Source organism: Rhinolophus ferrumequinum, chromosome 4 (genome assembly GCF_004115265.2).
Source record: "Rhinolophus ferrumequinum isolate MPI-CBG mRhiFer1 chromosome 4, mRhiFer1_v1.p, whole genome shotgun sequence".
NCBI lineage: Eukaryota > Metazoa > Chordata > Mammalia > Chiroptera > Rhinolophidae > Rhinolophus > Rhinolophus ferrumequinum.
In genome coordinates this window covers 12,826,174-12,849,139 of record NC_046287.1, presented here as the reverse complement: position 1 = coordinate 12,849,139, position 22,966 = coordinate 12,826,174, and the positions used below count along the sequence as shown (strand labels likewise).

The following is a 22,966-nucleotide window of genomic DNA, read 5'->3' as shown; positions in this document are numbered from 1 at the left end:
GTTCTTACGGTGCCTTTTCATTTTCTTGGAAACTGCATTCCCTGTTCTCTGTTTTACAAATTATTTAATACTATTAGGAACTATTAAGATAGAGATGATCTAAATTCTATGATGTGACCATTAATTTAAAGGGGAAGACATATTACTGGCATACTAATGTTTCAGTGATACATTTAAGGTACTAGAGAGTCAAGATGTTAGCTAGGGCAAGATGGCAGAATTCCCAAAATCTGGAACCAGCACAGGAACTGGACTTCTCGTTCAAGGGCAGAAGCCTTCCTAGCTTGTTGCCCTTGGGTAACATTTACCTCTTTGAACTTCATAATCCTTAACTCTGTACAGTCTTGTGAATTTGTGAAAGTGCTCTGTGAATTGGAAAATTCCCTACAAACAGAATTTATCAGTATTAATTTAGGTTTGTGTAATTATTCTTTTAGATGTCTGGCCTGAAGCTGAAAACCCTTAGGGAAGTAAGCACGATTTTCAGATAAGGACTGCTGAACACCAATATTTTCAACAAAATACAAGGACAATCTGTATAAAGTGAACAAGAAGTGGGTCCCAAACTTGGTTCTGCTTGTTTATTAACAATGTTGAAAAATATTATGAAATAAAGTTGGCTGAGCAAGGTAACTTCAGGAAACTAGATTTTTAAATACACATCATAATCAGAATTTAGTTTATTAAAATGCTATAATTTAATTGTGTAAAAAAGGAAGTAGAACAAATAGCAAGTTGTTCCTCTCAAAGTGAAGTGTTTCATTTGTAAGACAAAAAATAGAATACCTATTTTGATCTAATGGGTGACAAAGTCAACATGTGTGATACAGTGTGTACCGAGCCCACTGAAACCTTCCTTCCTTAATCCATCTTTGCATGAAAGATACTCATTACCACATTAAATAGTTTGAAAAAACTGAGTCATTTTTTGATGACTTTTTCGGCAACATTAAAAAGGGGGAACAGTAAAAGAACTGTACCCTCTTTTAAGAATACTGAGAATTTAATCCCTAATGCACAACGGGTTGTCCAGTATTATTAGTGTCTAAAATGAACAGAAAATGATATATTTCCTTGCTGAACCATGTGCAACCATCTCCAAAGGCATGTAATAAAGAGTTTGAGAATGGGTCATTAACTTGCTGATCTATTTCTATGTGCCACATTGATGAACTTTAGGAATAGGTTCTCTTCATATTTTACAAAGAATTGTCTATGATTGTCAAATAATTGTAACTTGTGGGCATATCTACTTAAAAAAAAACATAATTGGAGGGGCTTTAATAAACCACTGACATGGAATCAGCCTGTAACACATGTTCCATTCCTGACTTCCTCCTGATTGCAGCGTGGCCAGGTAGGTTCTTCATTTGAGTGATTCAGTGCTCCCTCAGCCCCAGTCAGATGGTTCAGGTGAGTCAATAAACAGCTTGCTCTGCTCTCACACTTGAAAGCAGTGAATGGCGGCTAGGTATGGGGTTTTCACTCTTCTTAAAAGCGAAATGATTTTCATTATGAAAAGTCACAGTGTCAAAGAAACAGCAGGTCAATTCCTATTTTTGTATGTATAACCTAAGCCCAAACAATAAGTTCTCTGAGGGTACAATGTAATTGATTTAGTTCTTTGTACCTGAGGATCCTTGTACAGTACCTGACACCTAAGTGATGCTCAATGAGAAAGAAGCAGAGAAGTCACCGAAAAAAAGAAGCGAGCAAAAGAAATGAATAGATAAGCCGTTTCGTCTACCCCAGATAACTAAAACTGACGTCTTCTTAAGTACGAGAAAGCAATGCACTTTTCTTGATATATGTTATGCTTTCAGAACAGTAAAATTAAAAGAAAAAAATCTAAGGAGGCAGAATATTATGTTGGTTTGTGATTTCGGAGATGCCATTCACTGAGAGTGGGACAGCAAAACTATGGGGTATGTGGAGTAACTGCAGAAAATGCAAAACACTGAATCCAATTTATAAATAGTAATGTGAGCTAGAACTTACCTGTTTGTTTCAGTCACGGGACTGTGACCCAGGCCTCGTTCCTTGTTTACTGTTTACTCCTGGGGCATGATAGCCCAGAGCAAACACACAATAGAAATGCAGTAGATGTTTTTCGAATGAGTAGAACGAGAGGCTTATTATTTTAGGATGCCATGATAAACATGTATTTATTTAAAAATGCCATTTATAAACATGTGCTGCCATAATTCACGTTAAGATGACTAGAGGGCTTATAAAAATGATTTTTCTGAAGTCCTTTAGGATCTTGTACCAAATTATCTTCAAACCAATGGTAAATATTAAAAGCCACTAGTAGCATTAGTCTATGACTCTCTGGTAATTATTCGACTAGCCCATTTATCTAGGCCATCTGAAAAATTGTTAACCCATGCATGTGAGAACCTAGTGGCATTATTGTTACATAAAATTTCTTAAAATCTTCTACTGGCAAACAAATAATTAGCAAAAAAAAACCAATTGTGATGCCAGAGTTACTTTCCAAAATAATTATGATGAGGGTCCCTATGGTTTGCAGTGTGTGACACATCACTGGTATGTTAATGAATTCAAGGGAATGCAATGCCACTATTAGTAATAGCTTTTTATTCGGAGTCCTCATTTTCCAAATAGGTCACATTAAACACAGCCATTAAACAATAGCATTGAGATAAATCCATACAATGTATGCTGCTTTTGTTGTAGTCTTTGTCCACCAATTACTTGGTGCAGCTAAGAACCTTATGGAGTGATGGGGCTGATAAATGGGAATAGCCAACCTGCAAAACACTGGGGCCAGGAAAGTCATACTTTAATCAGGTCTCATTCAATTATGTTTTGAATCAACACATCTTGATAGCCAAAACTCTCATTTGAATCAATGCGCTGATAAATGCCGTCTGTTGTTAAAAGCCTTTAATTAGACAATAATGAGTGGGCATATATTATGCCAGACCTCAGTCTACCTGTTGACCTCAGCAACTTCTCCATTAGGCAACAAACAGCTTTTAACAAGGTTCTAATAAAGCATACTGCTCTATTACTACATGACTTTTTTTTTTTTTTTAAATGGTGTCATTTTTTTTATGTTGAGCAGGGCCCGGGACCTTTAAAGGGAAGTCATGTTTTACAAGATCTCAGCTAATGTAGGAAAACAAAACAAGTCAATTTCTCAAACAGGAATTTAATTAATTTATGTAGTAGTGAGCCAATCTTTATATATCCCTGCAAAAAGGATAAGTATGTCAGGTTAAGAATTATGAAAGCATTCTTTGAAATTGCATGATATGTCTCTTTAATGTTTACTTTGGTACAGATGTAACTAACACTGATTCTCACTACTTTTAATTTTGCTGAAAAGATCTTTCACCATTCATATTTAATGAAAAAATTGTTTTGTTACTGATCTGTTTTAGTTCATCAGTAAACAATTTTTAGAATGTTGACTTTCTTACGAAAATTCCTATAAATTTCTTTTCTGTGCTTGACTTCAGTTATTTAAAGAACTAAAAGACAAAATGTTATCCAATTATTCATTTTGGATATGGGATTTTTTTTTTTTTGAGCGGTTAGTAAGTGGAGGATGTGAATTAAGACAATTTTTTCAGATTCTGAGTGATGCTGAAACCCCTTGAACTATCACTGTTTGAACATGCATCACCCCGTAGAGCAACTTGCTTTGTAAAGGGGTGATTTTGGCATCTCATAGGCTTCCTTGGAAGCCAAGCACCAGAGGTCTGTGATAAAGGCAATTGCCAGCCAAACGAATAAAAACAAGATTCCCTCAACTCAACTGTAAAAGCTTAAGAGTCCTGACTGCTGAATTACCACCAACTTGTAAATAAATAATCACTACTAAATACAGATAATGTGTTAAACAGCTAACACTAGTAAATCACTGGTGACAGATGGCCTAAAGGTAAATCCCTCACACATTTGCACAACCAATCCTTAAAATCTTATAGTGTTTTAATGTCTTCAGAAACATATAATAAATTGAACAACCAGCTACTCCACGTTAAGAATGTTTTTAAAATAAACCCTACTCTCTTTGTTGGTTTCATTTACATACTGCCTTAGATTTTCCTAAGTGGCTATCTGTCTAGTAAGAGAGAGGCAACACTGGGTAATATGAAATGGAAATTGGTTTCCCATCAAATTTCTGCCATCGAGCTAAATCAACCTGTAGTCTCCTGGCAGAAAATAACACCATATAACAGAGACAACACATTTCAGATACATAAATTGTCCAAAATATAGAGAGTCAGTTAGGTTTCACATGTACAAGATCCTTTCTTTTCTAATTAAAACATTTACGAATAAGAAAAACCAAGATTAGAGCTTTGGAAAGGCTGTTACTAGGAACCAAATACAGTTCTCGAGAGAATAAGGCTGATGGGAGTTGTCCACTCTTCCTTTCAAAGCAGTTTTGCAAACGAGGTACAGTCTAAAATCTTGACAGCATTTGACAAAAATATTTTCAGTTGAATTTGTTGAAGTTTGAAATTACAAAACTGAATCCAGTTCAATGTTTGTTTTTGTTCTTGTTTTTGTTTTTAAGAGAAGGATTTTATGACATTTATGCTGTTTCTACACTGGCTTGGTGGCCAGAAAAGAAGGCACAGAATTCCCCACCAGTTTGCAAATAATGCATTTTTTTTGCTCCAGTGCACAAACAGCCTTTATTTAACTCAGCACCACATTTTCTAAGGTATGGGGGCTGGAAGCTGTTTGTCATGAAGCTGTAAAATGCCAAAAAATTTAAACACTGAAGGAAAATGTCAATCAAGGCATTTCCCCATCTGCTAATACTTACTTCTGCAAGTGCTAATTTTATTTTTTTCCCAATTCCTGAAATTTGAGGTTTCCTAGCCTCATATGGAAGTACGTTTGAAACTTGCTAAATGTCACAAGAAAAGATGCCACCCAATGAAGGAATAGAATGTATTGTTCTCAAAGGACAGCAATACAAAGAAGCAGAAGAGCATTGAGAAAAAGGAAGAACATTTTGTTAAGACCCAGACCTCTTGAAAAACACTACACAATGCAAATAATCAGTGCTGGTACCACACATGCATTAAAGCATTTTTCATGTTTTTGAAATAAATGGGAACACACATCTTGAACCACTTAAGATACTTTTAAAAACCAATCAGCAAAGAGTATGGTATCTACATAGGCCGAATCTGTGTGTTATTGAGGAAAGATGAAGAAGTTTCAGGTATTGGTCCAAGTGTTATTCTTGTGATTTAGCATGACTTTAATAAAAGCTTCTACAAGGACTTGCATATAATCATGACTGACACGTAGTTTTTGACCTTTCAGATAGCTCCATCAGCTCACTCAAACACATTTTGAACAGATTATGTACTGTAGTACTTGGGAGACTATACATTAAACAAGAGACTTTGCTCTGAGGCACTGCTTCCCACACTCCATGGGGAAAAGGAAGCAGGAAAAAACAAAACTCATAGAGTTCGACAGCTACCGAGGCAACACTTGCCATTTACAATATAAGCCCAAATATTTTTGCAACACAACTATATATTAATTTAATAAAATACACAATATAGCTCTTATACACTCAACAATTTGGCTCATATGCACTGAATCTGCAATAAATCAATAAAAATATGTCATTTGATGTAAACACATTGAATCTTCATACATTTGCACATTTAAATGGTCATGTGATCCGTGTATGTCTAAGACATTTTCACTCTCCTGAGCTATTTTAGTGTCCACAAATGAGTAAAACATATTCACCATGTTAATTTTCTCTGAATATTCTCACTCAATGGCAACTATTTTTCAGAACTTTTACAGGTCAACTTTAAAATATATCCATCATTATTTATATGTTTGTGGACACTAAAATGCTAAAGAGGCATTTTAAACCTTTAAATCTTCTCCTTTAATGAAGTGAATTAGTCTATGTGTGTGCAGAACAAAATGGACTATATCTTTTTACATTTAACTTTTATACGACATAAGGTGTCTTACAAATGATCAAGTTTCTTTTTTTCTTTTTTTTTTTTTTTCCGACTAATGATATGGAATGCTGTTTGTGTTTCTATGAGTGGCAGGTAACTTTATACAGAAATGTTTACCACAAATATGTGTTAATGTTTGGTGTAGCTTGGACGACTGCAAGGTCTTCTCGGGACTTTCAGTAGAAGCCTATGATGACGGCTAGAAATCCACCACAGATCACAAATTATGACCCTGCTTTGTATGGGGTTTATAGGTAAACAATTAAGTCAGCATAAATCACGGAGGACAGTCTTAGAGTGATCAGAAATACTTCAACTCTTACACCGCGTACCTTCCTAACAGATTGTCAAAAGGTAACTCGCCTCCTCATCCTCCTTTATCTTCTCTCCTTTTTCTTCTCTCTCTTTTTTTTCTTTTCTCTTTGAGTGTCATTATTTCTGTCCTAATATAAGTTTGGTCAAAACAAAATCATCGTTATCTCTGAAAAAGAAACAGCAGTGAAAAGAACATACTTGTGGGCACTTCAGATGTTCACTAAAAGCCTTAAAGTAGCATTGGTCTCTCTTCATCCCCGTCTACTGGGTTGTCACCAGGGGGGATCATACTTAAATCAACAGAAGAGACAAGAAAATGCCAATGCTTTCCTCCCCTCCCCCCTTTCACTTTCTCACAGCCACAGGGTCATTTCCCCGGCAGTCCTGCAAAAGCTTATCAATTTCTCTCACGACCTCATCTGCATCCACGGACTCTCTCCCCAGATCCCTGTTGGGGTGGTCCAGCTGCTCAAGGACGGCACCCATCTCGCTGGACTCCCGGCTGGCTCTACAATGCACGTCTGCGAAGACTCTTGCCATCTGATCGGAAGCGGGGAAGGGAGGGTCTCTTGGCTGCTTACTGGGCGACAGATACTGACTGTCAGTGGGCAAGTACTGGCTGCTTGCTTCTGCCAGGGCTCCTGGTTTTGCCTCGCAACCATCCAGAGTGCCTTTTGCTGAGGTGCAAGGCTCGATGCAGGCCTTGGTCGGGCTGCTTGATGCTGAGGGGACCTCCTGGAGGAGAGGGCTCAGGGCACGTTTGGCTTTTAAATAAGGTTTAACATTGGCAATGAGAATAGTGTGCTCTCGCTTGTCTTTTCCAAATGTACAAAAAGTCTTTTTCCCAGTGGGATTCACAGTTTCGTATGTCTCAGTCTCAACATTAGCTTCAACCGTGGGTACGAAGAGATTTGTGCGGTAATCTGCATTTTCAGCCTGATTGGCTGCAGGGAACTGTGGCATCCAACACCTGTCAGAATGACCAAGCACTCGGCATTCATCTGTGCAATTAACACACTCTTCTGGTTCTGCAAAACAAGAAAAAAAAAGCAAATCCAATCACAAGGGTGGCCTCTGCATTTCTATCCAGGCTGTGGACCAGCTCTCAATGGGCTTGCTGGACCTCTGGTCTCTTAATTAAAAAGGAAAAGAAAACAATAATTAAAATGTTTCAGGATGGTTGCATAAACCTGCTGGTTGAGACAATGGTTTTTATTTAAGTCTATTCTCTAGATATTAACGAATTCCCATGGCCTCGGAAGAAGTAAAACGAGGCCGCTGGAGAATCATTCTCAGTAGAATACTACATCACTGTAAACTAATTTCCTGGAGATATCAGTCAGACTTTGTTCTGTATAATCCATCCTGGAAACAGTGAACTTCAAAAAGGATTAACAAGATTAATTTTTCAAATCAAATAACAGGGCAAAAACTGGACTGCAAAGTTTTATAACAACTCTTAAGCTGTTTTTTTTTTAATGTTTTATTCTAATTTTGCTTGTAATTGTTATTTTGATGACAGTCATAAAATAAAAGGTTTCCTTTAAAAATCTACTTTTCCTACTGAGAGTAGTAAATGGAATTTTCTATCAGAATGTGTTATGGAAAAGCTTATCAAAAAGTGCACATTCCTATTTTGTTAGATATGAGTATGGATTATGTAATCAGTTTTCTTTACTTCGGCTTTTTGGTTTTGGTGTAAGTAGTTGAAAATGGATTTAGTCAATAGATATAGTTCAGAATGAATGACAAATCATGATTTCCTATTTTAAACAATAATGCTTTCAGTGAGAATTTTTGCTTCTCTCTTTTGCCAATAGGCATATAAAGAATCTAAATAAAGTATTCTTTAGTGATTCCTATTTCAAAAATGCTGAACAAGAAAATGTGAAAGAAAATTCCTTCATTATGACAATAGCTGCATATATCTATGACCCCAATATTTTAAACTATGACGTTGAACTAAATCTTCCCAGTTGTCTCTCTCATCTACAAATGAGTGCTCACCTTAATGCTTAATGATACTTTTAAAATCAGGTACTTTTTTTTTTCAGGAGAGGGTATTGACAATTTACCTCTATGTGATGAGAACAGAATTTCTTACACATTTAGAAACCCTTGGGATTGTCATTTAATTGATGTGAGAGGATCTCTACAAATTTATAGTGTCCTGTACAAGGGAAAAAAAAAAGTTTACATGAAAGATATTTAAAATAAAAACCAGCAAATTTAACAGCATTGATAAATTTATTTACACGGTTACTTTTCAAAATCATAAATAAAATCTGAAACACATAAATAATTCCCTCTTGAAAAAGAAATAAACCACAACTTGATATATCTCAGAAGGTTTTAGGATAAAATAGTTTCCTATTAGACTAATATTTTTCAAAAAGAAATCAAAATGGTGTCTTGACCGAACAAACACTGTGGTATTTCACAGCATGTCTCATTCTCATCTGTAAAATGTTTAAAAAGTATTCAGGTAGCTTGCCTGTACTTTAAGTTTTTTCATGTTTTAAAAAACATATTCACCTGTGAGTGAATGAAATATGTGAAGTTTATTATTTAATACAGGCAAGTTACATGTAGTCTCAAGCTGAACTCTGCACCAGAGGCTCAAATACTCCCTAGGACTTGAAAGGTTGTTAGTCAGATGGACACAAACAGAAGCAGAAGAATGGAGGCATATAAAATTTTCTAGGGAATCTTCATATAATGTAGAATATAATTTTTTTTTTAAAAAAGAATATTCAGAAAAGTTTAATATCAGATATCTATTTTCCTTACCTATTCTGAATGGCAGTCATAAAAATTACCTGTATATCTTTGTTAGTGAGTGTTAGAAAAAAGGATATGTATCATTTCATTCAACCCATTGTAATCTTCAAAAATGCAATAGAAAACTTTACTATCCATTTAATTTGTTAATACTTTTGTACCTTTTAGAACCATGATTTTTAAAAAAATTCATTTACAACCTATACATTCTCTTTGAAACGTACTAACATAGTTTTGTATCCCAATATTGACTGGCCTTCAATTTCAGCCATTTGGAGAGCCTAGCATTGAATAAATTCAATATGAATTTAAAAAGAGAATGAAAGAGATGGAATAATGCAGAGATGTGAAAGTGTAAATCAACCTTGAATTTGAAACCATCAACATAAAATGATTGTTTGCACTTCATTGCTGAAAATCTGCAGCTTTTCACCTGACTCCTTTATGACACATCCTAGGGAGAAAATTTTGAGTATTGATTGTGATACATTATAAGCTGTTCACCTTGCGATTAGACTGTAATTTTGATGGCAGCAGTTCACAGAGAGGGAGGAAAATCGAATGGACACTTTTGTACAAGCAGCAGAAACTGGGAACACAAAGTGAACAATAACTGCCAGGGGTCAAATAAGGATTTATGGGAGAGTGAAATTATTTCTGAAGTAACATAAATAAATAGATGAATAGGCAGCTACATAAAAGAGACATAGGTAGTATATATATAATGAATGACTAGCTAGACAAAAAAGAAAAAAAATGGAAGGAAAAAAAGGGAAAAAGGAAAACTAAGCAAAGGGAGAGAAGGAGGAAAGAGGAAGGAGAAAGGGTTTAAAGAAAGAAGAGTTGTAGTAAAAGCTTTCTACCACGTGTACTTTTATTATATAATTCAAAAATCCTTTCGATAAACTAAGTGTGTATAATGAAGAATAATAATGTGGAGTGTTTCCTCAAGACCTAGTGCTATAAGGTAGATCATCAAACTTCTGTACCTTAGGAAAATAGATCCCAGAATAGGTATGTTGAATTATAAACTATAGAAATTTAAAAACAAAAAAGCAAATTATATAGACAGCCACTATTTGTATTTATTAGGCATTTGTATCAGAAAACAAATTCAGAGACCCTACACAGAAGAAATCAAAGCAAAAATAATTGATCCAAGATTCACTTTTTTATTCCTGGATGAATCTGACATTATAAAGAAATTATTTACCTTCATTTTCATCCTCTCCTCAATATAGCATGATTACCCTTTCACAGAATGAGCCCTTTGCAAGGAAGATGACATAATTTAAATGATATGCAGATGAGAAAAATTGAGAGATAAGCATGTTTATGCTGCAAATAGAAAACAATTCTGAAGTCCAACAGCTGGAAATCTGGGCAGTTATGCCTATAGGGAAAGTTTACAGTGTCTAATTTTTAAAATGTATGATTCCCTGAAGGATCATGTGACAATCAGATAAATTTAAATACTCGTTTAGTATTAAGAATCATTTTCTATACTCCTATAGCCACATCTGACTATTACACAAGCTCCCAAAGGGAAGAATCTAAATACAGTCATCCTAATTAGTTCAATTTTGCATCTTAATTTGTATGACTTTTTTTGGCAAATGATATAACGTCACTCATATGACTATAGTACTTTTAGTTCAGCTGTACCAAAACACATACACTCACACACACACACACACACACACACACACATACACACACAGACACACGCACCTATAGATCTTTATTTGTGTGTATGTATGATAAAGTTGAGTTTTCTACAGGATGCAGTCCATACAAAATTTATAAATTCCAATGTATAGCCAATACATTCCTGAAAATTAACTATCAGTAATTGCCATAAGTGAAGTACAAGTAAAAAACCACAGGAAAGTTCTATATTCATAATATGAGGAATAACACACACACACACAAACACACACACACACATATTATATATATATATATATATATATATATATATATATATATATATATATATATACACAGAGGGTGCTAAAAAACATATATACATTTTAAAAAAGGAAAAAGCTGTATTAAAATTGTAATACTCAATATATACCGATAAAAGATGAATACAAGTCACTTTTGACTTCTGCAATTACAATAGGTGTTCAAAGTGGTTACTATCAGCATAATTTTAATACAAATTTTTCTTTTCTTAAAATGTATATACAGTTTTTGCCAATATATATGTGTATATATATGTGTGTATATATATATACTTATATATAAAACATTATATTATATATAATGGATATATTATATATGGATATAATGGATATTATTATATATATCCATTATAATTATATATAATATCCAATATAATGGATATTATTCTATATATATGCATTATATATAATGGATAATTATATATAATGGATATATATATATATATGTATATATATATAAAGCTTTTTATTTAATATCTATGATTGGCCCAATAACTTGACTACCTCTGAGTTTAAAATTTTATATAATTTAAGTTGATTCAGACATAAAGATGTCTGAAATCTGTATATTCATATTGGCAGACGTATGTGAAACCTCTCTTTTTTTAATGCAGACTAAACAGTTTAATAACAATCTTAGAGATAGTAAACAAGCAATCATTTTGTGCCAAAATATACCTTCAAAATAACTGTCATTATGGGAGTTATGTTTATGTAAGGAAAAAAAATATTAGGGCTAATCATGAAATTAGTTGTCCTTCAATTATTGGATTTTAGCAATCTTCTACAAAGGTGACCATACTTAATGTTTACACTGTGATTTTAACATTGTACTGTCACTATATCAATAGGAATGCAAAGCCATTTCAACGATGGGTAATAATGTGCCAACAATTACTACGTATAATATTAAAATGTGAAGCCCAAACATGATTTAGGCCAGAAAGGATTAACAAAGATTTATGGGGAGGCTCTGCTGAACATAGTTATTCTGGGAAAAGTGAGGAGAAAAATCTTTGGGTGTTACAACTCTGTGGTGTTCCCTTGAAAGGAAACATGAAGAAACCAGTCCATAAAATGTCTTACCTCAGAATAAATCTACCTCTTTATTAAAATCTGTCTCACTCTCAGGCAAGAATTTAACACACATCAGAAGTTAAGTTTATTTTCCCTGTATTGAAAGCATTAAACCACACCACCCAAAGAGAGATACTTGGCAACTAATTTGTTACCACTTAAGGAAATATTAGATAACATAAAAGGATTTCCTCCCCTTAGTTTCAAAGTTGCCTGTTGCCTCGGGAGCCCACATATTTGTACATCTGAAACATGAATATAGTTTCTACCATTAGAATTTTAGATATGCCTCTGATTTAATTTTTATAATGAGGAAATAATTGTCTGTGTCTTGGAAATTTGAAAACCAAAATCCATAAGTCTGGGCATTAATGGGTAAGCTTTAAAGTGCTGTGGCCATGGGGGAAGGGCAGTTGAGAGTTTTCTCTACTTAATGACTGTTAACAAAATGGTTTTACTTCAACTTTGTAAATAGCTTTAAATAGGAATAGTGCTCTTCTATTACTGTGGTGGTTGCTACTGTTTCTAACAGCGTCTTAAAATTAGAGTTGTTTCCAAGTAGACAACTCTATAAATGGAAGTCCATTTTTTTATTTGTTCTCATTTTTCTTTTTTATTTCTAATTTACCTTCTTTCACTAACGTAAGCTTGCATAACACCTAATTAGCTGTCTAGAGAAGCAGAGAGCAGGCAACCATCTCTATTTAAGGCTGGCACAAGTGTTCTGGAGACTAACTCTACAGAATGTAAACTAGGCACCCATCACAGATTATCTACCAGCAAACAACAACGGGCCAAAAACCTCAGACTGGCAGTTCATGCGTACCACTTTTCTACTGAAAGGTTCTAAGGGTGTAACAGCAGTTTGTTTTTACTGTCTTTTTTTTCCATCAGCACACACACATATACAATCACACATGTGCACACACTTCTCTATAAACCCAACAAATTATGAGTTATCCAAATATATTTCTAACATATCAGAGAAAAAATTTCAATACTAAAATTGAAATCTCATCACAGTACACTAAACCTCTAATAATTTTTTTTTCAGTAAGTTGACATAATTTGCAACATCCTGTGAACTGACAATTTTCTAACATAATTCTTTTTTTTTTTTTTTGGTGGTATTATTATCCACTTACTACCCTTTACCATCCTATAAACCCCTTACCCTTGTTATGAGAAGGTGAGTCATTCCATATAAATGGCTCCTCAACAATCTATAGTCATTCAAATAATTTCCATTTATGATTTTTATGTCCCATTTACCAACACGTTAGTTAAAAACAAACTTTATTTCACTCAACCTGACTATGAGAGGGATAAAAATTTCACTTTCAATATTATTTCTAGAGACAGTCTTGGAAAGTTGTCTCAAAACTTTTTTTCCTTATGTCAGAATAAAAAAGAAAGGAATATTCTAATATTACAATTTTATCCCATGCTTTTTTCTTCCCTGACAGTGTTCACCTGACTCCCAGCTTTAATTTTAGCACATTTTTTAATAAGCGTGGTGTATCCGTTATGCAGGGAAGAAAAGGGAAGGGTAAGGAAGAAAAGGGAAGGGTAAGGAAGAATGTCACATCTGAGACCAGTCACTTTATTTCAGCTAAGTGGTGTTTCATTCATTGTCTTGTATTTCCTGCATTTCTTACTATGTTGGTTTACTAACTAAGTAACTTATACACAAATACACAGATGTAGGATGTGTTTTTGCTTCTTTTATTTTTTTAATGTGCGGGGGAGAGGGGCTTTGTATCTTGTTACAACATGCTCATTTCCTCATTTTATTAGGATGTCTGTTCATGTGTTGGCAGTGATATAATGATGAAACACTAGGTACCGGACTCCAGAAACTTAAATTCTTTCCTAATAATTGGCCATCAAGAATCGGAACTTAGAAACACAGTTCACATAAGAAAAGTACTAGGAGAGAAACATATGTATTTCCAGGTGGTTGCACTGCCAGTCTGGCTTCCAGATTTTACCTCAGTTGTGAAATGCTATTATTCTATCTGCTTTTGATAGGTGGAGAGCGCGTTTTGAAGAGGAGGTTATTATAATTTTATCAAATAGTCAAACTGTGCAGCTTTAAAGTACTAATCCTCTAGCAAGCACCTGCATCGAAAAATGCTTCTGAATGGATTGCCACGGCTGCATTCAGACACCAGAAACCACTTTCCTATGGCATATTCAACTGAATCCCATTGCAGCTGGGTGTTTGGGTGCTTGGAGCGTTTGCACTTACTGTTCAGCACAGCGGCACACCTTCAGGGGTTGTTTTCAGTGTTTGGGACCCACTGGACAGAATAACATGTCCCAAGTGAATTTTTTGGCAAATACATTGATAGCATATAGATAACGCTCTGAGATAAAGAAAACTTCAATTAAACAGAAAGTTATGTTAAGGAATGAAAGCAAAAGGTATAAGGAAATTTGACATGACAGCACCAGGAGGACAAAAAAAAATAATGAGAATCTAAACCACGGTTTGGGAATCTATGACACAACTATAATTGTGTCCCATGGCACACCGCTCTGAGATTAACATTCAAAATTTAGCCGCCCGCCTCCCCCAACCCCACCCTGTAGGCGTCGCCATCACCTGGGGCAGCCACAGATGCTGGGACATGGAGGTCCAGATAAATGGGGCCGTCTTTTTCTTAACAGGTACCCTGAAGCTCGATACTGTTCTAATGGAACAAGTTTTTGTTTTGTTTTTGAGAAAAGGACTCTGATAGAGCCTCTCAAGGAAAACCAGTACAGCCCAAATACCCCACCAGAGTAAAGATGGCTCAAGCTCAGTGGGAGCAGCAGATGTGAGTAGTTCAGCAGTTAGTTCAAAGACATTATGCTCAATAATTCATAAGATAAGAATGAATTAAACACTAACTCTGTGCCTCGGATAGGAAATCTCAAGGAAAAGCATTTTGAACAGAATGTGGCAGAATTGGTATCGCATCACATAAAGGTTTGCAATATATGAACCTAAGGCTATCCATCCGTATCTAAAATTCTCCAGTCTCGAAGACTCCATCTCTTCACCAAGGAGTTTATACTTGGATTGAAAACTAGAAACTAGGTTTGAAACAAGCATAGGGCGACTAATACATGAGCAATTACATTCTGAATTATGCTGCATGAATGTCAAACAACAGATACACTGAGAATAGTGTAGCATGTAATAATAGGTTTTGTACAAGAGGAGGTGCATGGTCTGACAGTGGAGAGCAGGAAGAGCGTGATCCAGGTGAAGGGATGGCAGAGTGAAACAGTCACCACACAGGAGTGTGCGTTTCGCAAGGTAGTAGGATGCCAGCTTTACAAGTCAAAGGACCTATGTCACAATGCCAAGAAGCAAAGTAATAATGTAGGGGAAATTGGCTAGGACTTAAAAGAGAATGGAAAAGCTCTAAATAAAAGACCAGATTCAATGCAGTAGGCGATGGAGCACTGATGTAAGCATTTGAGCAGTTCATTGTACGTCTCAGAAGATTCTTGAAGTACAAGTACATAAAAGCTATCCTTTGCTATGAGATATACAGTATTTAAAGTAACATCAGATCTGTCTGTTAAACACTATGTTTGTATAAAAATCCATAGTTCTCTATTTATTGTTGAAGGTACCAATTTCAAAAAAATAAATCTTGGTTGTCATGTATACCGGGGGTGCCAAAAATATGTATACACATGACTTGTGTATCTGTCGCTTTTGGTATATATTGAGTATTACAATTTTAATACAGCTTTTTCCTTTCTTAAAATGTGTATACATTTTTTTTTGGCACCCTCTGTATGTGTGTGTGTTTGTGTGTGTGTGTGTGTATAAATCTATCTATGTATCTATATATCTATATCTCTATCTATCTATCTATCTACCTGAAACATGGAGATCAGAATATTTTTCCCTTAGGGAATTTTTTAAACCACACTATTATTAAAATTAAAGTCTATATTTAAATAATCACCTCTTTATAATTTTAAATTATGAAAATAGTATCTTGAAAAACTACACCTCAGCATCTATAGGTTTCTTTCTTCTCTTCTAAGATTCTCCTTTCGTCCTTTTTTTGATTCTACTGCATTATTGTCAAATGTGTCAGTTGCTCTCTTTTGTTATAAGTTAGCTGCCTCTATATCTCACACTTTATCTGGCAGTTGTCATCAACAGATGAATTAATTAATAAATCCCTGTAATTTTAGAGTCTTGAAAGGGTTAATGCAGCTTCCAAAAGAACTTGATTTATATGCAGTGAGAAACCTATGCTCTGGCATGCAACAGTTAGTAAAAGATGTTTGGTTTACAAGGACAAATTTAAAATTCTAGCAACTTCATTCTGTGAATTTCAGACCCAAGACTATTTAAATCTTTAAAAAGATATTCTTCATCTTTAGAGAAGATGTTTTCCTTATGCTTTTATTGTCTGTGTAAGCTAACCTCATTTCTGTTAATGACACTATTTTTGATGACATGATGAATACATCTAAAATTCAAGTCATCCTCCTGGCAAAGTAGTGATCCTGTAAGGAAGGTCAATGAAAACATGCCTAGTAAGCCAAACTCTTTGCAAAAAAGCAAGCAAGATAGTCTTTTTCATGTTTTTCTCTCATGCCTGCTATCTGACTTCTATTGGGATGTATATCTATTTACTAGTTGAAATCCCACTGTTCATCTTATTTCTAGCACTTGTTTGTTTTTGATTGTTAGAGACAGGTAAACAAACTCAGGTGTCCTTTTTAGCATTCTCAGTGAACAGAGTTAACTCAGATGCAACTAATCCTCCCCTGCTTATTAGTTAGTAATCTACCTGCCAATAGGATTTGGGTGTCACAAAAGATGGATTTTTAAAAAAAGGCTTTAACATTTTTCTATTTTAATGGCATTCTAATCTCCAAAAGCTATTAATTAAATTCATAGAACTCTACTCTAGAGATAGATGTGAAGTTTCAATTAAGTTACCTTAAATTAGATGGACATGCTTCCAAGGAACAGATGGGTGCCTTGCTCGGATCAGTAATTTTTAAAAATATAATGTTTTTAAAGAAAGAAGTAATACAAAAGACATTTTTTAAGAGTTAAAGGAATGAGAAATACACATGAAACTACCTGTCCATAAATGATTCCTACAAAAACTATTCATATTACAATTTAAAAAATAAACTGTAGCTAAATGTCCTCAATGCTTCTGCACACACACACACAAATTATAACAAATATGTATTTTTCCAAAAATGCCTCTTGTGAAATGAGGTTTTTTTCTGAGAGAACTGTTAAAATTGATAGTGACCCAAACAAAGCTTTAGAATAAAGTCAGTTTGAACCTCAACAATTTGTCAGTGATCTTACTGAAACAACTCCTACCACCAAGCTGCTAATACGACCACTATTGTTGCTATTATTATTCTTATAGAGAGTTTTAAAATATAGGAAGAGTAGGAAAGGAAAGATAACTGACATTTTAAATAAAGCCTGTTTTTGAAATTACTTCTCAAAAACCATTACGGTATTACCTTTAGTGTGCTGTATGTTTATAGGAAGCACACTTTTCTTATCCTGTATGATTGGGTCATCCCAAGAATGAAAATTTAAGCAAAATCAATACACTCAATATCCATGTTCTAGAGTAAATACACAGAAGTGTTTCTTGTAATGGGTTTTACTGGCAATGACAAACCATTTTTCTAGTAACAGCTTTAATACTTTGCCATCATTAAAACACAGTGAAGCGATGAAGAAATTGGGAACAGAGATCAGGAAACTCATCTTTAGGAAGACAGGAGATTAGCCCTTTAGATCACCATGCTATGTAATCAAACTGAGGGTCAAAAAGCAATTGGAGAAGGCTATCCTGGAATCACAGCAAAGGCAAAAAATATGTTTTTAAGGAATCTGAAAGCCTATCCATACGTAATGCAGTGTAAACATCAAAAAGTGTACACGGTGGTGTTTTAAATACTTTCTTATCTTAGTACTTTCTGTGATTTAATTGATAACCAACCATTCCCAGAGCAAAGAACAAACAATGAAAGTGAAGTGCATTGCCTGTGAGTAATAATAACAGGAAAATAAATATAAATAGAGGAGAATTTATTTCACTTTCAGACTTAGTCTCAAATCTAACCTAAAAGGAAATTCATATTGACCTCACGGAGAGAATTCACTGAGACCATCTTTCTTAATTCAGGTACAGCATATTTGAGTTTTCTTTCCATTTAAAAATCGGCACGCTCAATCTTGGAAAGAAGTGCATCCTTCTTGGCATCCTTCATGATGCCGAAGTCATTTTGGAATAGTTTGACAATTTCCATGGTCATTACTGAAAACGGTTATAACCTGACCTACTCAGTTTGGTGTTCACAGCCCTCCACCATCCGGTACAAAGAAATAATTTAGGCAAATCTATCATGAAAGAAAAAAATAAACTTAAATTCTAACCAGTCAAATTTGTACCCTTTCTTTCAAAGCAAATCGCTTAGTAACCTTTAGGAAACTGGCAGCAATCTTCTAACTGAACTCTAACATTCCTTTAGAATGTTGTAGGACTCGAATCAATTGGAGAATGTAGAACCTGTGACACATAGGTGGGATCACCAAGTGTCTGTCCAAAGGAGAGAACAATTTGAATTTGAGAAAGTGTCACTCTTAACTTAAATTATTAGGTGATTAATTTTTTAGGTTCAGATGAGTGTATTCCTTGAACTGAAATTATCTAGCATTAAAATCCAAAATTCATTCTATAGAAATAGAATGAAATTTAACTACTTGATTTGGCACATTTCTAGTAAAGTACTTATTTTGATGTGTTTTCGTTGAATTGATAAAAATATACATAGATCACAAAATAAAGTTACCTAGCTAATATTATTGCAAACACAGTCATTGTAGTATCACTGCAAAATGGAAAAATTATTAATTTAGAACTATTTGGAAAACAAAAACTTCCTATCTATTGGCTATGGTTGTTTTATTACTAAAAACATATGTGTCTGCAGCTAATTTTGTATCAAATTACAAATATAAATGATTTGTTGTAAAATTAAGCATTTATTTAAAAAGTACATCGTCTAACATATGTAAGTCATTACCCTACTTATTATCCTTAAGCATAAGGGCTGTATGAATCATATTTGGGAAGTAATAGTAATTTAAACAAAAATATAGTTATTCTGATTATTTTGTAACATACACATAAATGACTATATGTGTAATAATTCTAGTATAATAATAATCAAAGAAAAAGATTACACTCAGTAAATTTTGGTAACTGAGTTTTAAATTCAAGAGTTTTATTATAGCATATATGTTAATGGAAAATATTCACAAGCTTCACTCTCTTGATACTTTGAAGAAAGTATAAGTTTTGAAATTATAACTTTCAATACGTCAGATAACTATCAACAGAGAAATACAACTAAAAACCAAGCATGCATATCCTGACGTACATACATACCCTTTGTACACATGATGAAAACACATATTCCTATACCAGATGGAAATGAATGGAAGGAGCCTTGCCTAAGGGCAAAAATCTTCTAGAACCATTTAGTAGATACAAAATCAAGGCCTAATCCGCCTAACTGCAGCTTCCCGTTTCCTGATGCTGAGTCACAGTTCCCAGATAGCTTTGCGTTTCAAGTTGCTAGATGGCCATGGTAAAGCACAGGTGTGAACATGCACGTACCATGGGACATACATGTGCACGTGCGGAGAAAATGGATGTCAGATCAAAAGAGAGATTTTCAAGAAAAAATAATGTTAAGAAATTTACATGCTAAAAGCTAAAATGTTTTATTGGTATAAATGTTATCCTTGAACTTAACTGTTACGAGATTAAAAAAATAACTCTTTTTCCGAGCTGATTATAATTTAATGAATGTGAACTCACAACTATTTAAGGGTTACAAGGAAGATTTTATATGGATCTGTGTGTGAGTATGTGTGTGTGTGTCCATGTACACATGTTAAACTTTCTATCTCACCCTCCCAAATCTACTAACATGCTACTGAAACACCCTCCAAAATCACTAACAAGTATAACTTTCTTAAGTCTAACATTATTTTAAAGCCTTTGCTTGTATATACTCTTCAATTTCCATTCATTTCCATACAGAAAATAATTCAACCTCTTCTTTCCTTCACACCCCTCACCCCGAACATGAGTAAAGCAACACAAATAATTGTAACAGCGATTGTCAGATTACTACACATGCATATTTTTCAAGCACAGCAACAGACTGATACAATCATTTTCTCCACTGGCTTGTTCCCCTTATGTAGAGCTTGAACTACTCAGAAACCAAACAAATCTCTTTAAAGCATTCAAATGACTCAAAGACTTGGACTGTATACTATCCAGACATAGAAAAATATATAGCAAGCTAAAATTTCACCTGAGATAGATACTTCTTTCTGCTTTACATTTAATCCACCCCGTTATTTCAAATTCCAATGTGTTTTCCCAGAGTATCTGAGTCTCATTCAGAGCATACTTAGAGATTAAAATATATTGGCCAAATGTATTGAGTTCAGGGGATTTTAATACTGAGCTTCACTAGCTATTGCAATTTATATGAATTTGGCTCTGTCCTGCCTTTAGGAATCTATATTAGGGCGATATGTAAAGATTTTACAAAGTAATGTGTAAAGAAGCCTTTAATATATTTCCACAGAATAACACTTAGCTAATATGGAGCATAATTGCCTGTCGAAACAGAAAGAATTTGGGGACCCTGTTTCTTATGTTAAACAGAGTTCTTCGGGCTGTGACAGTTGTACTTTCCACCCACAACTAACATGCAGGGAAAATAATCAGGCCCCTCGCCTGTACCAACCTACTCTCCATCCCATCAATTTTTTCCCCCAGCATTTCCTGCACTATTTGCAAAGTGAAATTACTATGAGTAGTAGAGTTTTAATTTTTTTAATATTAAATAATTAAGAATGGGGCCACTTAAACTTACTTAAGAATAAAAAATATGAAAAGCCCCAATATACGTAAAAGAATATTTAGACTCTCTTTTCAACCCCTAACACTACACAGCTTTTCCTGAAATACTAATAGTAGCAGTGTAGATATCATAGAATAAATTACTTATTCATTATACTATTTTTCTTTAAAAAAACAAAGCCTACGAATTCCACATGGACCTTGTATATATATATATATATATATATATATATATATATATATACACACATAGATATATATATATATATATACATATATACAGCCATTTATGTGTGTATAGTCTTATGAGTGCCATCAGCTAACAAGTAAAATTCAGATCACAGAGAAGAAAGCTAGCAGATGAAGAAATTGCTCACCTTGAGGAAGCAGATCAACAGACTGAAGTCTACTTGTGATGGTGTGTAGGGTGAGGATAGCAAAGGAAAGCAAAGTCGGGAATGCTTGAAAAATAAAATATTTTTAGTTAACAAATAGAAAAACCAAGTGGGGAAAAAAGGGCCAATTGACTCATGAATACTCAATTGATTTCAATATTTATTTTCAAATTCTTTAGCTTGATCAATCCCTAAAAAAATAAGCTCATTGGTATTTCCCCAGATATACATAAGACTTAGTCTTACTGGACAAAAACTTACTGGAGTATTTCAGTTTAGATGAGAGAGAAACAGTAAAGTAATTAAAAGAATGCCTCGGTCAGTTGGAAAAAATACTTTTATGATGATGATGGATTCATTTATCATAAATAAAATAAAGACTTTTCTGCAATAGTAGGTAGATGTAAACCAAAATTAAAGTGGCAAACTGTCTATTGCTTAATATCCCTAGAGAATAAAGCTTTAATAAATAATTGTACTACATCTTAATGTTAGTTACACACTGTATATTGTCTGGAACAACAGACCATTTGTAATTTAGTTTTTTACTCAATCACCTAGAAACTTCAATTTTTAAATGTGTATTGATTTTATTAATGAGAAATATATACATTTCTGTAACAATTTCTACTCTTTTTTTAACCCAACATAAAACATTTATGTAATACGAAATTAAGGAAATGCTACATTTTGTGTTTTTTGTTTTTCTTTTTATTAACTTCTAGCTTAGATGTATTATAGATGTGTATAATTGATCAATTTCTTAGACTTAAAAAAAGAACATTTTTTTGCATTAACGTTACTGAAATGTGCAGTAAATATATGAAATTGATTGCTGCCTAAAATTGCTGCCAAAAAAAAAAAAATGGCTGTCGGTGAGCAAAAGTAGCTTTATATTTCAAATAGTCTCACTTTCTTATTATCAAGCTTTCTTCAACATCTGTTGTTAGCTCCTCCCCTGGAATGTAATTATGCAGGATTTCAATGTAAAACAGGTTGCTTAGTTAATAACAGGCAGCTCAAGCATTTTTTCCACACTGTCGGCCTACAGATGTTTCTTTCCATTTTTTTTCTTTTTTCCTCTGTCTTCATGTTTAATTTTTGTGTATTTCTCTCTTATTCTTAAAGTATATTCCCACAACAGATGGAAAAACCTGAAAATAAATCTGCCTCATACACATGTTCAAGTGATGCCTTTTGTGATATTTAACACAGTAAAGAGAGTAGAGAATATACAGAATATTTACTTAGCGGAAGGAAAATAATTAATCTGCAAGCCATCTTGTTACTATATTCAATTCAAAATTCTGAAGAGACAGTCTAGCTCTCGTCAAAGATGAGAGCAGTTTATAGTCTACAACTTTCATTTATTATTTTCTTACTGGACTCATTTGTCTTTTTTTGCATTTGACACCATTGTTAGATTTTCAGTCTTACCAGAAATAGAAAAATGTCCTATCCACTGACCATTTTACCATGCAAAAGGCACT

At 34.0% G+C, this 22,966-nt stretch overlaps 1 protein-coding gene across 4 annotated transcripts in view; it reads right to left on the bottom strand.

Moving 5' to 3' along the window:
• Positions 1 to 2,193: 2,193 nt before the first annotated feature.
• The window catches only part of PCDH17 (protocadherin 17), a 94,687-nt gene continuing 73,914 nt past the window's right edge, over positions 2,194 to 22,966 (bottom strand). For 3 of the 4 annotated variants that reach the window (XM_033104816.1, XM_033104814.1, XM_033104815.1), the window contains 2 exons: positions 21,459 to 21,542; positions 2,194 to 7,330 (listed from right to left, as the gene is read on the bottom strand). In XM_033104816.1, the coding sequence (XP_032960707.1) occupies positions 6,648 to 7,330; positions 21,459 to 21,542 (767 nt within the window). In that variant the 3' untranslated portion in view covers positions 2,194 to 6,647. The remainder of the gene's footprint in view (positions 7,331 to 21,458; positions 21,543 to 22,966) is intronic. The other variant, XM_033104817.1, reaches the window with a different exon arrangement.